At 41.5% G+C, this 16,507-nt stretch overlaps 1 protein-coding gene across 6 annotated transcripts in view; it reads right to left on the bottom strand.

Moving 5' to 3' along the window:
- kiaa1549lb (KIAA1549-like b) overlaps positions 1-12,298 on the bottom strand; it is a 49,620-nt gene extending 37,322 nt beyond the window's left edge. For all 6 annotated transcript variants that reach the window (XM_028956518.1, XM_028956519.1, XM_028956520.1 and 3 more), the window contains exon 1: positions 11,753-12,298. In XM_028956518.1, the coding sequence (XP_028812351.1) occupies positions 11,753-11,999 (247 nt within the window). In that variant the 5' untranslated portion in view covers positions 12,000-12,298. The remainder of the gene's footprint in view (positions 1-11,752) is intronic.
- Positions 12,299-16,507: the final 4,209 nt, after the last annotated feature.

Genomic DNA, 16,507 nt, shown 5'->3' with positions numbered 1-16,507 from the left:
AGCACGCTGCCAAGTGCGAGTGTAATGGTGGGAAGTTAAATCAAAGAGAGTCGAGTTCAGCAATGGAAAAAGACAGGACAGGAATAGGGATTAGATGCGATGCTGATTTGCATTTGGGGACAGTAAAAGTCATATTTTATACATCATTAACTTATTATATTACTATATTTGCCAGTACATTTACTGCACCTTATCTGTGCCTTTATTTTATCTCTGTCACCTGTTTCTGTTCACTTGTGACTCAAATGTGCTGTATTGTAAAGTGCAAAGCTGCTAAATATTTAGACTATTATTCATTTGTCTATTTTCTATACATAACTATACATGGGGCAGTGGTGGCCGAGTGGGTAAGGAAGCGGACTCGTAATCGGTTCGAATCCCGATCCGCCAAGGTGCCACTGAGCAAAGCACCGTCTCCACACACTGCTCCCCAGGCGCCTGGCACGGCTGCCCACTGCTCACTATGGGTGATGGTTAAAAGCAGAGAACGTTGTGTCATCGTGTGCTGTGTTTGTCATGTATCACAATGACAATCACTTCACTTCCACTAAATGTCTATTTACAGTGAATGGAGTCTATTGTCTGTTTAATAAGTGTTTTCTAATGTTTTATACTTGTCTAATCTTATATTTAGATATGTGTACAGAAGTACGTGGAAGACATCTATTTGTTGGTGTTGTGTTTGCTGTTTTGAGGAGCTCTGAGGCAAATGCCTTCTTATTCTCTCAGTCAGTCAGAGTCCTCTGTTGTTCATTCTCTTTTCTCTTCCACACACAACCGCATGCAAACTGTATGTTGTAAAATCCCCAGAGTGCATCTTCAGGGAAAAAAAGGCTGCCAGGGAAAAAAAAATCAAATTCAATCAAAAAAAATGATGAATGAACAGAAACTCCTGACCTATCATTCATGCAGTGGGGAGCATGGGCTCACAAATTCCAGAGTACAGCACTTTCCATTTGCTGCTTTGCGGGGAGCGCAGGAATCACTGAGGGAAGGCAATTGATTACCCCGGGCCTTTGGAAGAGAAGAATCAAGGACAACATATGAATGTGTATGAAACCAGGGTGTGTTCGTACGGCCATATTTAGGTTGCTTTAAGTGTGTGACCAGAGGGGTCAAACCAAGTCCCTAATACTTCATTCTTAATTCCAGCCCACAGAGCTGCACACCGTGGACGCTAAATAGGTCAGGCCAGCGCTCAACACCCCTGGAGTGGAGACCCAGCAATGTTCACCTGAGGGTTTGACTTTGGTCACAAACCCTTTACTAAATTTCCTGGAGGAACCTTCCAGAGGGATTAATAAAGTTCTACTACCTAAGAGAGATTTACCAGAGATCATATTTATGATCATATTAAAAAAAATTTTTTAAGTCCAATTGCATCCAAAAAGAATTCACTGTTGTGCATTAATTTCCTGTCTTATCACTGTTATTGATGCAGTTGGATGAGCTTAATGGTGCTTTATATACAACACCCTGATTTAAATTGGGCTACACAAAGCCCTGATATAAACGGCAGAGTGGGGGCGATCGATATGTGGATCAATAAGTGTGCAGCCACTTACGGTATAAGCAAGTCTTTATAATATATTCCAATTCCATCAAGCAAACTAATGAAACGTTTTCACCTCATGACCACTGAGAGCTAGGTGACGTCACAGTGCCGAAAATAAAATCTTGATAATATGCTTAATTTCGGAAAAAATATTAAAGTTATCAAATGGCTTTAGTACTTCGTTTGACATTTTCAAATATGAAATACTAACTCTCTGCTACAGTCAAAAACCCCTCACCATACTAATTTCAACTCCGAACACAAGCATTTTCCTTAAAGGAGCCTGATGTCTGAATGACAAATGAGTGACAGCCAAGTCCAATTTTGTGTATGACTTGATGTATAGGATGCTCGTCGCCGGCCCGGCCTTGTGAAATATGACCACCATGGAGGGGAGGTCTGATCGTGCCGCTTCTCCATCCATCCTCACAGCTCAACGTCAGACAGCCGAGTCTGCAGCAACCGAATGTGCTACAAGGTTTATGTAATAATCCCCAGTGGCTACAGCTCCAGACATGGCCAATCTATACAAAGCATGTGTAGATATTCTCGCTGTCAGATGCTGGAGGACTACAGTTTTGTTGTAGTCGTCCTCTAGTGTCCATATCTTCCCTTTACCTTGCCTATTGTTATCCTGATGCCACTTTAGGCCAAGTAGCTTGAGGATTAGCGACTAAATAAATATAATCACATAATAGTTTCTTCATTAATATCTCAAAATATACCTTATTAAAATGGAGAACAGAAGCATCAATGTTTCTGAAAACAGTGATAAAAAATAAATAATACTGTGCACAGGCAGAATATGGCCGAGTTATGTATTTAAGATCAACTGGAACAGAAAAGTTTCTGTAGACTCTGCCCATCCACATGAAAAAAAATGGATTGCACAGAACGAAATGTTCCCACAGCGATACTGTCAGCAGAGATTGGGAGGCTCAATATTGAGGCCAGCAGGCAGGCTTGCGAATTACCTGGGGACAAAGCAAGGACTGATGAACGGACATAGAGACATAGGCAGACAGATAGGGGATGATGTGCATCCAGTCTAGAAAATGAAAACTGCGATAAATCACATTAATTCTGCCCCCGCCAATTCAGAGCCAGCTCCACTGATGCATTGCATCTGAATATGCACATTTTGAAGGAGATCTGCCAAAGTTCCACCTCAGAAGGTGTGGCAGCTGTGACCTTGCTGCTGGTTTAACAGTTGGAACAATGCTGCAAAGCCGTCTCACCCACACGGACATTTTCTCCCAGCCTCTCGACCGACAGAGCGCCTGGCTGCGGTGCGAGGCTCCGCGGAGAAGAATTATTATCTGATTTCTACAACGCTGAATCATGCAAAATTCACAACGTTCAATTTTAAAACTAAAACCATCCCTTACGCAATAACCCTTTCTTTATGCCCAAGTACCCTGGCAGCCTGCACCAATTGCATTCTGGGTAACACAGGCAAGCCATTTATTTATTCATTCATTTATGCATTCGAAGGGTGGGTTGATGAAAATATTCAGGGAATGTTCATAGAGTGCCATTTTGAAAAGTTATTTGAGGAGCCCAAATCTCCATTAGGTACGATCAGTCGTCGTGGACTACAGTTTCCAGAGGTTTGTCTGTGTTTTGCTGCTTTTTTGGATGATCTGGTAACTGGCAACACTGCTTGAACTATTTGTGAAATATTGACCAGCATGGGTTTTAAGTCAGCAATGAATTTCATAATCGATTCATTGTGTCGCGCAATGCGCATTTGATTGTTAAGAACTCAATCGGTCTACTGATGCCTGCATAGACAGGGCGGAGCAAAAATAATTTAAAAAAAACGAGCGGAGGTAGAGGAAAGATACAGGGGCATATGGGCGAAATTCGGCTACGTTTTAATAAAACACACACTTTTTTCTTTAAAAAAACGCCGCTTTGAATGGCATTTATAACATCGGTCTGTGCACGTGCTCAACACGACCATGCGTTACGTCTGCTTTTTTTGTACAGGAAAGAATAAAAGGGAACACGGGACCTTGGACCAGTCTGCTCGGTTCCTCTGCATGATGCAAAAGTAACGCTGCATCAAAACCGGGGCATACGACTAACTCCGCCCATTGTGTTTCACAATGACAATCACTTCACTTCTTACCCCTGCATCCCTACCACTTCAACACCATCTGAGCGGCCGTTATCTGCAGCAGGCAACATACTCTCAAAGTAAAGAGCAAGCCTGAGCCAGGAGCATGTGGACATGTTCACATTTTCGCATTGCAATGAAAAGTGCTTGAACAAAGGGAGTGAGCAAGAGTAAGTGTGTGTGTGTGTGTGTGTGTGTGTGTGTGTGTGTATATCAGTGTGAGTGTTTGTGAGTGTGTTCATCTGCAAAAGTGTGTGCGTCTGCGAGACTGTGCATCTGCAGTGTAGTGTAGAGAACCAGCTCTGACATTCTGTTCTGGCAGCTCAGGTGGCACTTTATTTTATAAGTCTATATATTTGGCAGATGTAAAGCATACCTGTGTATGTTTTTTGTGTTAGTCCATTTTTATTTTATTTTGTTATTATTATTAAAACAGCTCATGGAGCTTGTCCATGTATTTTCTACAGATTGAAGTTCTGTTCTTGAATAAAGGGTTGAATTTTTTTTCCATTTTTTTTTAAATCCGATTAATCGATTATTAAAATAATCATTAGTAGCAGAGGACGCCTTTAACCTTAGACTAGCAAATAAACCCTACATGCTTGTTAATAGCGAAATTAAGCATTTGATGCATTATCCTGGCATTGAAATAACTACCATTGACAGAGACACAGCACACACTCTGCAGCACAGAAGCTGAATCTGTGCCACAGTACACTGACCCAAATGAGCACATGGTACACCTCTGTTACCTTGAGATAGAGGAGAGAGCTGAGGCAAGGATTTTTATAGACAAAATGAATAGATCTACCAGCAGCTGGTTTCTTGATGGACTGACATTTCAGAAATAATAGGAGAGAATGTAGCAAAGGGATTTTATTCATAGTTTATTATTATGAAATTATAATGTTTAAAATGTTGTAACATTGTTATAACATACAGACTAAATCACATTTTAATATCATCATACATTATATGAATGTACATGTACATGTTTTTTTAAGGTTAATGTCACAATTTATTTAATACTGAAGAGTCGCCCCTTCCTACTAAATAATGAATTTTCCATTGGACCTGAAGAAACTGTAACATATCCCAGAGAGTGTGTGTGTGGGTGGGTGCCTATTTCGTTTTTTTTTTTTTTTTATGTTTGTACATGTATTAATATCCTCAGCTCCATGCATGGGTGAATGTGAGTGCATTATGCACACAAAATATTTTCCTCCACAGAGCTGAAGTGGCTTCTGAGCACTTGGACGATTTACAGCAGCAATCCCAATATCAATTACACAATGCAGAGCAATAGCTCTCAATACTAGCCCTGTATTCTGAACATCACACACGCACCGTCTCATACGCTCTTCTTTTTACACACTAGAAGGATAAAGAAAAGGATTTCATTCATACTTCATTTGAGCAATAAACGACATCCAAGTGGCTTTTTTAAGACTTCAAGACAGAGGGCGCAGCATTGCACCATGCACACAAACCAATATTTTATTTTCCCTAATGGAGTGAAAAATTTAATAGAATTTAAAATATAAATAATCGATACACTAACGGCAAATATCGCTATTTTATTACAACACAAAATGATTAATTTACCCATTGTCGGTGTCACTACCCAATATCTACCATTGCGGGGGGCGCTGTTCGAGTAAATAGGGGTAAAGTGGCGCAAACAGCTGCCTGTGAAAAACACAAGTTAACTAACAACAACAGAGAATAGCAGAAAATAATAAAAAACAAATCAAAGGCCCACTCGCTAGTTTCCACTCTAAAGTGTGGAGACACTTCGGGTTTTACGAGACAGTCGACGGAAAGGCACTGAATTAAGAACTGCTTTGCAAAGATAAAATATAACAGCAACACAACGAATGTGCAAGTGCACCTCGTTCGCTATCACGGTGAACTACTCTCAGGTGATAATGAGGGAAAACCAAGTAAGTTACAGCAACTTACTACTGACGTTTCAGTATCATGGTTTACACATGTTAATTAATGGTCATGTTGTTTTTTTAATGTTCATGCACTTTTATCTGTCTAGCTGTACAGTGTTTACATTTAAGACCAGAAGGCAGCGAGTTTTTATGCAAATGAATCTTTCCTTGCACAATGTTGGAAATATTGGCATTAATACATTTATTAATTCTTATTCCTTATTTTTCTTTTTCAGTCACATATATCGTGATATATCATTGATGAAATTTCTTCCAATACACTGAATATGGTAGATATCGCGAATCGTGATATCATTATCGTGGGCCACATATCGCCACAGAATTGAATCGTAAGTTACCGGTATCGTCCCACCCCTAATAGAAAAAAAAACTAATAACTAAAATGTAAAGAAAATGATAATACATAAAAAACAAACAATCCAATAAATGTTTATAATATAAATAATAAGAAGAACAGGTGTAGTTTTCAAACAGCACTGATTTATTGCTACCTAATGGGTAACACACTCGCCTACGAACCAAGTCACAGGTTCAAACCCTCAGCAAGACACTTAATGCTGAGTTGCTCCAGGGGGGCTGTCCCTGTAACTACTGCTTGCTCTGGATGTGGGTGTGAATAGCCTGGTGAATGCAGATCTTGAAGGTCCAGCCTGAAAATAGAGCCCAGTGTCATTGGACTCTATGTCATATGACTGTTGTTACTATTGCCTAGTTCTCAGTTATCAGAAGCATCTTTTGTTGATGCTGCTTTTGCCTGCCTCAGGAAGCCATGAAGAAGCCTGGTGGGCTGGCACTGGCTCACTCAGCCTCTCCACTCACTGTTTGGATTCTAGAGTGCAATCCAGCCTCGGGGCCAGCAAAATCGACGCCCACCGCGTATGCAAATAAACACGATACTGTAAAAAGGCTCTGAACACACACGTGTGAGGGGAAGAATGCATTATATAAACAGAAGTGTGCATGCATACATACACACACGTTTCTATTGATCCAGTATGCCTTTCTCCTTAATCAAGTGCATTGATTATGGCATAAATGGACTCATGTGACCTGAACTATGACATCACAGGCTTCACAATAGGTGCAGACTGCCACTGCATTTGGTGTTTTGAAACATGGGTTAGAATGGAAGAACATTTTATTACGGCATTCCCCTGTGATAATGTATCTTCTAACTAATTTCCTTTCCCTCCATTGCGTTAGAAATCTTTGGGTCATCCAGATCCTTGCTGCAGGTCCATTTCCTTTTCTCACACAAGGAAAGCAAGGATCAGGCTTCAAGTGGCCAGTTACTTTCATTAAAATAACCAGCTGTGGCAAAGTATGACAATCGCTTTGGCAACCATCGGCAGTGCTTCAGCTAGACAGCATCTACCCCATAGGTCTAGCCATAAGAGGGCGGCATTTAATCCCCCACACTATACTGCTACGGACACGCTCGTCGCACTTTCATTTAATGATTTCATAGATCAGGGTGCCAGCAAGGGCAAGAGGACCAGTTTTATTTTGTCCCATCTGGCCATCGTTTTCAACTGTGCTGTGGCCTAACAGCAGCCCTGGCAGAAGACTCTGGCGGCGCATAACAAAGGCTCGTTTGAAAGAGAGTGACCAACATATCTGCAGAGCCCAGCTACCACGAGATCACACTGCCTTTTCATTGAAGGCCAACTGGGAATAAGGGCAAAATTTTCTAAATACGAATGACCGGCAGATGTTTGGGAATTTCATTAACCCGGTCGGAGCTTCATTAAACATTTAGGCATGTCTCCCACTTTCATCCCGCCTCGTTAATCAGTGCATGCTGAGCTCCAGAGTTTGCTGCTCTTAACCTTCCCATCAGAACTCTGGATCACTCACTGCGACAGAGGTGTTCACAGCACCGAGCAGAACAGGGCTCTCTTTTAATCCCTCATTTACATATCTTTAGAGGAGGGTGACAACTTTTTCCAAACTGCGTAGACTGTAGACCACGTAGACTACTTAGGGTATAAAACAATTGATTGGGAATCCATGTACGAATATCCACATGAATCACTCTAATCTCCAAGTCTTGATTCTAAACCAACACCACAAAAAAAAGGGTGGTAGTAGCCTAGTGGGTAACACACTCGCCTGTGAACCAGAAGACCCAGGTTCAAATCCCACTTACTACCATTGTGTCCCTGAGCAAGACACTTAGGAATGCCTAAGCCAGCTGCTTTTGTTGCATGGAGTAAAACGCAAGAATACTGAGTGCAAGGCTGTTGGGTCTGTGTCCCCCAATTACCAAAGCCTGGCGGCGTTTTATTGCCAGCTGAGAGAATTACGGTGGCAGGCAGGCAGAGCTGGATACGAAAATCAGGCTCGGCGGGCAATATATATCTACAGGCGCTTGGCCATACTGTTTTGGCCAGCCCATCAACGTGCGGAGATGAGACTGGCAACAAAACAGACGCTTGGCCTCACGTTGCGCCTCCTGTTTTTTCGTTTGTTCAATATTATATCATGTCCGGAAAAGGACATGTGTCACACCTGTTCCATCTGAAGACAAATATTAACTCGCCAACAGAAAACCTTACAATGTGAAGTAAACTACTGAAATTTAATGAGCATGGGGCAGAGGTGGCCTAGCGTTTAAGGAAGCGGCCCCATAATCAGAAGGTTGCCGGTTCGAATCCTGATCTGCCAAGATGCCACTGAGGTGCCACTGAGCAAAGCACCGTCCCCACACACTGCTCCCCGGGCGCCTGTCATGGCTGCCCACTGCTCAACAAGGGTGATGGTTAAAAGCAGAGGACATATTTCATTGTGTCACTGTGTGCTGTGCTGCAGTGTATCACTTACACTTTCTTTTTTTTTGTCAGACAATACACTGCAACCACAACAAATGTAATACAGTGATTAGAGTCATGCACCAACAAATGCACCAATCAAAACAGTGCTGAAAACTCGGGGCAGTGGAGGCCTAGCGGTTAAGGAAGCGGCCCCGTAATCAGAAGGTTGCCGGTTCGAATCCCGATCCGCCAAGGTGCCACTGAGGTGCCACTGAGCAAAGCACCGTCCCCACACACTGCTCCCCGGGCGCCTGTCATGGCTGCCCACTGCTCACTCAGGGTGAGGGGTTAAATGCAGAGGACACATTTCACTGTGTGCACCGTGTGCTGTGCTGCTGTGTATCACATGTGACAATCACTTCACTTCACTTTCACAACAAATAATTCTCTCACCATGTGGGAGTAATACAAAGTTCACAAATCCAAAGTCTCACATGGCCATATTACAAATGACAGATTATAGCATTGTAATTTTGTCATTCCTCAAAATCCCTATGAGAATGTCCCCAGCTGTTCTATACCTCTGTAGGAGACGTCGCTCCGATGGCTGATCTAGGGCAGACGTTATGTGGTGCTAATTAGGGACCATGTTTGTCTTAGTGAGACGCAACCTTTATTACTGGAACCACACTGAGATGGAAGGTTTCAGGTGAAGTGCACCCTGACCTTTGCTGAAACTAGTTTAGCTGGTATGTCATGAAGAAAACAACATAAACTAATAAATATAACATTTAAACTATAACTGTCATGATCCGGTCTGGCAGGGGCTACTCTGGGTCTGGAGTTCGGACAGAAGTTTCATGTTCGTTTCCTGAATGTTATCACCTGTGTATGACTGTATAAATCTACCCTGTTTGTGTCTGTTCGCCGTCGGGTCATTGTTTGGTGATGGTCCCCTTGTCTTGTCTACTATGTATTAAAGCCCTGTCTCGTCCTTCTTCCTCGCCATGTCCAGGCATCGTGACAATAAGAGAATTTCCTTATTAATGCTTTTAGTCTCGGAACTGTCTTAACCTTCACAATCTCACAAAAGTCTGACAGTCATTTACTTTGACCTCTTTACAGCACTCCATGTTTTGTTTCCTCAAATTTCCTCAATTTAAATGCATAATAAATAAAATTATAAATTGATAGGCAGAGTTAAATAATGACTACACTTGTTCAAGTGAATCACATTTGCTATTTGTTCCCTGTTGTTTCATGTATATTTAGTAACTCAATCAATTACAATTGATTCCAATTACTGTTCACCCACACTGGCTGTTTTGTGCTGTATCATTGTGCTCGAAGTTCCTTCCTGGAGCATCATAGGTTAATAGTAGTTTCTTTCTGTTAAACTCTGGATGAAACTGGAAGGAAGAAATGCAGCCTACAGTAAGAAGGAGAGGCCTGCTGAAATGATCGTTTGCACACTTACTGTACATGAAAGCTCCATCTTCTCCCTGAAAACCACTTTCAGTGTTCCACTGCTGTCTAACTGTTCTAGTCTGCTGGCATAAGTGTATTAGCTACGCATGTCATAAAAATACATGTATCAATAGCTTAATGGTATTTAAATAAGATGCATACACTTCCCTACTCATTCACTTTCACACATTACATTTACATTTACAGCATTTATCAGACGCCCTTATCCAGAGCGACTTACAATCAGTAGTTACAGGGACAGTCCACCCTGGAACAATTTAGGGTTAAGTGTCTTGCTCAGGGACACAATGGTAGTAAGGGGGATTCGAACCCGGGTCTTCTGGTTCATAGGTGAGTGTGTTACCCACTAGGCTACTACCAGCCCACATTTACTTTCCATAACTGCTTACTCTTACCCAGGGTTGTGGCTGCCGGAGCCCGTCCTGGGATGCTGGGTGCAGGGCAGGGCGGGGCCCACACACCATTCACTCACACCCACAGACAGATCAGAGCTGATAATTCACGTACTGTACATGCCTCTGAATGGCAGGAGAGCCCGGAGGATCTAGTGGCTCTTCTGCACATGACACTGAACACACACTGAAAATCCCACTAATCATTGGGAGAATTTGTAGTTCTTAGCGAGGATCGCCAGCTCTGCATCAGCAGCTCTACCACGGGCCTGCTTATGAATGTAGGTCTACCTCCACTACAGAGGTAACAGAGTTCGTACCTCAGCTCTTATAGTGACTCTGTGCACGTCTCTCTGCAGCCACAATCGCACATTCATCTCGATTGACTGATCAGTTCACGCCTGTCAGGTGATGCTTTGGGCTTTGAGATTAAAACTCGCGATGTGCAGGGTAAAATTCAGCAGACATCTCTCTGTATTCCTGGCATGCAAGGCAATTATATTTGCAAGCGCCGCACAATCTGTGTCATTGTTCGAGTGGAGGGGGAAAAAAGGCAGATGATTCATTTGGGACTATACGGGTCTGCGGTATAATAAGGCTGATCTTCCTCAGACTGGACGTTACATGCCCAGCGATCATCGTGGGTACCCTCTGTACAGTGACCCACTTATGCCGTGCCCTGCTTTGCGAGAAAGCTCAGAGGGACACCGAGGGAGGGCTGGTATTCAGTCTACGGCTCTACCAACGTCCGTTGAAACTAAATGTCAACTGTTACCAATTCATAGATTCCTTTTTTCTTTTAGGGGCTGCATCTTCTGAGGCTTGAGGCAGCGTGGCAGACCCGAGCTCACTAGTTCAAGCACATATTTAATGGAACCCAGAGACTTAAGAGAATTGGTGAACTGTGCACACTATGATGTGCAAATCGTGCAAATTTCTTTCAGTTTTATTTGTGTAGACATTTTTTAATTAAAGGTAGTATGATTTTTCCTAAAAGCAGGCCAAGGTTACGGTTCGTGGTCTACAGTGAGGGAAGGTCAAGGTCACGAATAAACACAAAAATAATAGACGTCGCAGCACACAGCAGACCTGCTCCTTTCCAGAAACCCTTCACGGCTTCAGCTCATCTCACCTACTGTAATGGCGAGACGTTCCGTGCGCTCCCACACTGCCTCTCCAGAGGTAGCTTGACATTCAGAGCCCTGTTATAACTGCTTATGTAGCTGTTAAAGGCCACATTAGCAGGTAGAGGATGCTCAAAGAGGTGATCGTAACACACACGGTGCCTCCGGAAAGTATTCACAGCGCATCACTTTTTCCACATTTTACAAAATGGACTAAATTAGATTTTTTTCCTCATCATTCTAAACATAAAACGGTTTTGGCAAAATTATTTGCTTTGAAGCTCGAAATTGAGAAAGTTAAAAAAAAAACTACAGCTACAGTAAAGTGAGGTGTGGAGAAACCCTCAGTGTCCTCACCCTCAGCAGCAGCAGCAGCACATTGCAGAGGCAGCAGCAGCAGCAGCATCAGCAGCATCAGCAGCATCAGCAGCGGCCCCACTCCCGTGGAAACGGCGCCACGTCCCAACTCTCCCCGCACCGCCGCCGTCCTCCCGCCTATCCCCGGCTCCGGTATCCGGTCCAGGCAGCCCCGGGTCCGGCCGCGCCCCCCGCAGGTATCCGGTGTGCTGGGAGCTTTTTGCGCACTCCTCAGACTGGAAGCCATTTGTCTTTCCAAAGGACGCGCGGCAGTGGCGAGCGTGCAAAAGACATCCGGGCCGGAGACCAGCGTGGACGGGGTGGCTTGTAGGGGTCGCTGCGGTCTTTCGGGACCCTTATCCGCGTCTGGCAGCAAGAGCCGGAGCAGAGCCGGAGCCTTTGTGGAGAGCTCGGCACCGTCCACCCATCACTGCGGCGCAGCGTTACACAAAAGGCTCACCCGCTTCCCCCCCCCGGTCACTCCGGTCCGCCTCCCGAAAACGCTGCGAGCGAGCAACTCCTCGCCTGGCGAGAGACCATCCCGCTTCTGCTGTTACACCGGCGTGACGCGACCGCTCGTTAGTTCGGCGTCGCACTCGCTGACACGCCGAAGTTGGAACGAATCCGCTCCGGTATGGGACACGACGACCCCTGGTGGCCCATAAACGCACTGCGACTCTGGACTTTTATTTTATTTTATTTTATTTATTTAGGAGGGCAATCCAGCCAAACGTCTATAAACCTATTATTATAAATATCATATTAATCTACACATGACCACAACCAGGGAAAAGTTCCTACATTAATGTATGCCACATTTAGGGGCAGTTTTGGCCTAGCGGACCCATAATCGCAAATCCCAGACCCCGGCACCTTTCATGCCGCCAACTGTACAGTAGGGGTTAAATGCGAAGGACATTTTGTTGTGTGCACCTATGTTTCACAATGAATAGCATTTCACTTTCTATTTACCATTGTGCATTTCAAACAGTCATTAATATTTTGCTTTCTTTCAATGTTTTCATTTGATAATTAATAGTCCTGCTGGGTCAGAATGTAGGTCAATATGTATTTGGGTAACAAATATGGCCAGCCTTATCAACAACAGAATTAAACTTTCTAATTGTATTAAGATATAATTATTTGATTATTAAAAATGAAATATCAAATGTTTAATTCTAGTAGAAGCATAGTAATATGGTGAATTTAAAAGCATTCAAGAGCATAAAATTACTGAGTGGATCTAGAAATGCCTGCTTTCTGCCTGACATATACATTGCATTAGCATTAGGTGGTAGGGTGGTAGTAGCCTAGCGGGTAACACACTCGCCTATGAACTAGAAGACCCAGGTTCAAATCCCACTTACTACCATTGTGTCCCTGACAAGACACTTAACCCTGAGTTTTCCCTGTAACTACTGATTGTAAGTTGCTCTGGATAAGGGCGTCTGATAAATGCCATAAATGTAGTTAATTTATGTTATATTTATGCACTGAACTACTCATGCAAAATTTGTGTTGTTTTATAAAAAAAAAAGTGTATGTACTATAAAATGCAAACAATATGTCAGTAAGTGGTTCAAGGGCAGTTCAAGAGTCACCATATTGATCTGCTGCTTACAAATGTAACCACTAAATGGCAGTAATGTAGTATTAAGCATCAAACATAGATCTGCTGAACTGTCACCTTTGCCCACCATATCAATTAAAAATACCATTACACTACTTTCAAATCAGTATAGCATTTCATTAACAAGAAAGAAACAATTACACAAAAAACGAAATCAGACAGGTTGCAGCAATTTTGTTTAATTCAAAGTGAATCTTGACAACACCATAAAGTCTTATTTTGACACTCACCAAAATAGTCACCTGGAAAACCCGCTTAATGTGACAAAGGAGAGAAGGCTTGGTCACATCTAAATCACTGAGAACTAGAGAGGAAACACTATCGCAAACTGTAGAGACATTACAGAGGGTTATTTTCCCAGTCCTCATACTGTCAAATATTGCACAGTGCAACTGCTACATGGCAAACTAGTGTAGCATAAAACCAAACATATGCAAATAAAATCAAAAAGAGAAAAATATAAACAAAGCCACAAAAATTACAAATATTAAAACAGTAACAGTTTAGATATTGTGATCAAGTCTAATTGATGAGAATTCTAAACAAGATGATTCTATAACTTGCAGCGTGAATTAACTTTAAACAGACTGGGTGAAAGTAATGAAGAGAATAACTTCATGAACAAAGATGTTCATTTGAGCATATTGTGTTATTTTTAACAGTAGCAAATGTCAGATTAATACAAAGACCCTGAATTATTTTCTTAAAAATCACATAACCAATCAAATGATAAATGCAATCAGCATGGAAATTAAGAAAAGAAAATGTTCTATAACAATGAACAACATAATGAAATCAGTAAAATATTATGAAACTATGAATAATATGGTCGATGGGAGAGTGTGTATATTTCGCTGGTGATTGCCAATTCACAGGAATCGAAATACAACTATTCAGTATCAGTATCTTTATTTTTGGGAGGCAGGGGTAAAGTTGAGTAAATGATATGTCCAAATGTTCCAAAAAAAATCACTGTAACACCTTGTACCATCAGAAGATGATCATTCCCACATTTGACCGATGCGGACACTGGGTACGGTAGTATGAATACAAGGGATCAGATGGGTTGAAGACAAATGTGTGCTGTTGAAACAGTACAAAAACAAAAAATGTGTGTAAGTCTAGATTCATTAAAAGGCAAGGCCTTCCAGCCCTAGGTGTCAGAGCCCTTGAGCACGGCTCTGCACTACAGACATGCACAGTGTGCCGTTAAAGGTATACGAGACGACTGATCTCAGAGGGGGTCAGCACAGGGCACGTCCGCTCAGGCAGGCAATCGACACGGGGGTTACACCAACGCTGAGCAAGTCATACCATCAAAGAACACTTCAAATGCAAGGACTGCAGATGTTGCCGCAAGGCCAAGTGCAGCAACGTGAACATGAAATATTGCAAATCTGAGTCAAACTCAAAAGCCACTGTTAAATGTCTGAAAACAGAGTGCACTTTTTGCTTCGTTACTACTGTGAGTTTTTTTTATGTATATTAAAAAAAATCCTCCCGAACAGTCTAGGGAACATTTAATGCGGTTTGAAACAAACAAAGAAAAAGTAAAAGACAAAAGATGTATTTCGATCCCCAGAATGACTGAGAATATTCGTTTTTTTTTTCCATCTTTTTGACAAATTTGACATTCTTTACTTTCTTTATAGTTGATAATGCATGGTTGAACTACTTTATCATGGACATGGATCCCAGTAGACCTTCTTTGATTGGCTGCTAGTTATCCAAAAAAAATAATTCTTGAAATCAAATTTAATTTAAAGAAGGGGGAAATGAAGGGGAGCAACAACATTCTTTGAATGATTTTTAACCACAGATTCAAGGCACAAATCTAGTGCTGTTAACACATCCTCAATACTAGTCAGGAACAGGAAAATCTAAAACACAGTCATTTGAGACCTGTTTCATATTAAACAAATCATTTTCTCATTTAGATTTTCTTCTCATTGCATTGATCAACACAAACATCGAACAGGGCTGGACAAAATCTTTCCAAAATGAATTATCATATCATATGAGTCTAACCAGTTATCCAATCACATCCCCTACACCTACTGACAAGTGTGACTTGGCAACTAGTAATGTACAACACGTGGTTGCTACCGAATCCGTCTGCATCTCACATTTAAATCTCCAAATAGCACAAAACCCACTAAAATGTTAAACGTCTGTTAGTACATGTTTAACTACTGTAACGGAAAAAAGTTAAATCAATCCTGCAAGCTACAGCTCTACATATCAGCTAAATGGCAAGATGAAAACATACAAAAATTAATTTACACTGATACATCCAATTATTTGCAGTGACGAGCCAGAAAAAAAGGTTAATGAGGATAAAATACTGATGCAAAAACACACCCCAAAATATCAGCAAATGCAACTAAATGTCCATTATCAGCATTACAGTAGTTACAATGACACTCCAAATTATGAAAGCAGAATTTTAAAATAAAACCACTTCTACTTCAGGTAATTAGAGATACCTATACAAAAATAAGTATGCTAAAGAATGAACGAAGAATATCACAGCTATCTGAAGTGGCAATCATTATATAGCAGCTTATCTATGATACATTCAAGATAAATGATACAACTTATTACTCGCTCAAAAAGCTAAACATAACCTCAGCCATTTTTTTTTAAATACAATTTTTGAAATTTACCCCATGACTATAATTACTACAGTATACTTGAGGTCTATGCAGAAGAGTAGCTACCTTGCTCAGGAAATGAATTACAGTCTTTGGTGCTGCACAAGCAACTTAATTTGAAAGTAAGAGACAAAAACCTTTACACACGTAACTAGCAAAACAAATGGAAAAAAATGCACACAGCATATATATGTTTATATATTTTAATATATATATATATATATATACATATATTAAAATATATATACATTTCTCCCTGACGGAATGTATAAAATAAGCAGTAGATACAGACAAGCTCTGAACAAATGGTATAGTAAAGGGGGCAAGGGAGTTTTGTCAAACATGCATAAATGAGAAAATTGCACACGATAAACTCACACCTTGTCAAGCTTCAGCACTTAATAGACTAGCTCTTTTATATATATATATATATATGAGAGAGATAAATATGAATATATTCATATTCATATT

The sequence above is a fragment of the Denticeps clupeoides genome, chromosome 16 (assembly GCF_900700375.1).
Source record: "Denticeps clupeoides chromosome 16, fDenClu1.1, whole genome shotgun sequence".
NCBI classification, from domain to species: Eukaryota; Metazoa; Chordata; class Actinopteri; order Clupeiformes; family Denticipitidae; genus Denticeps; species Denticeps clupeoides.
Note: the sequence above shows the minus strand (reverse complement) of the source record. Positions and strands in the feature narration are given on the sequence as shown.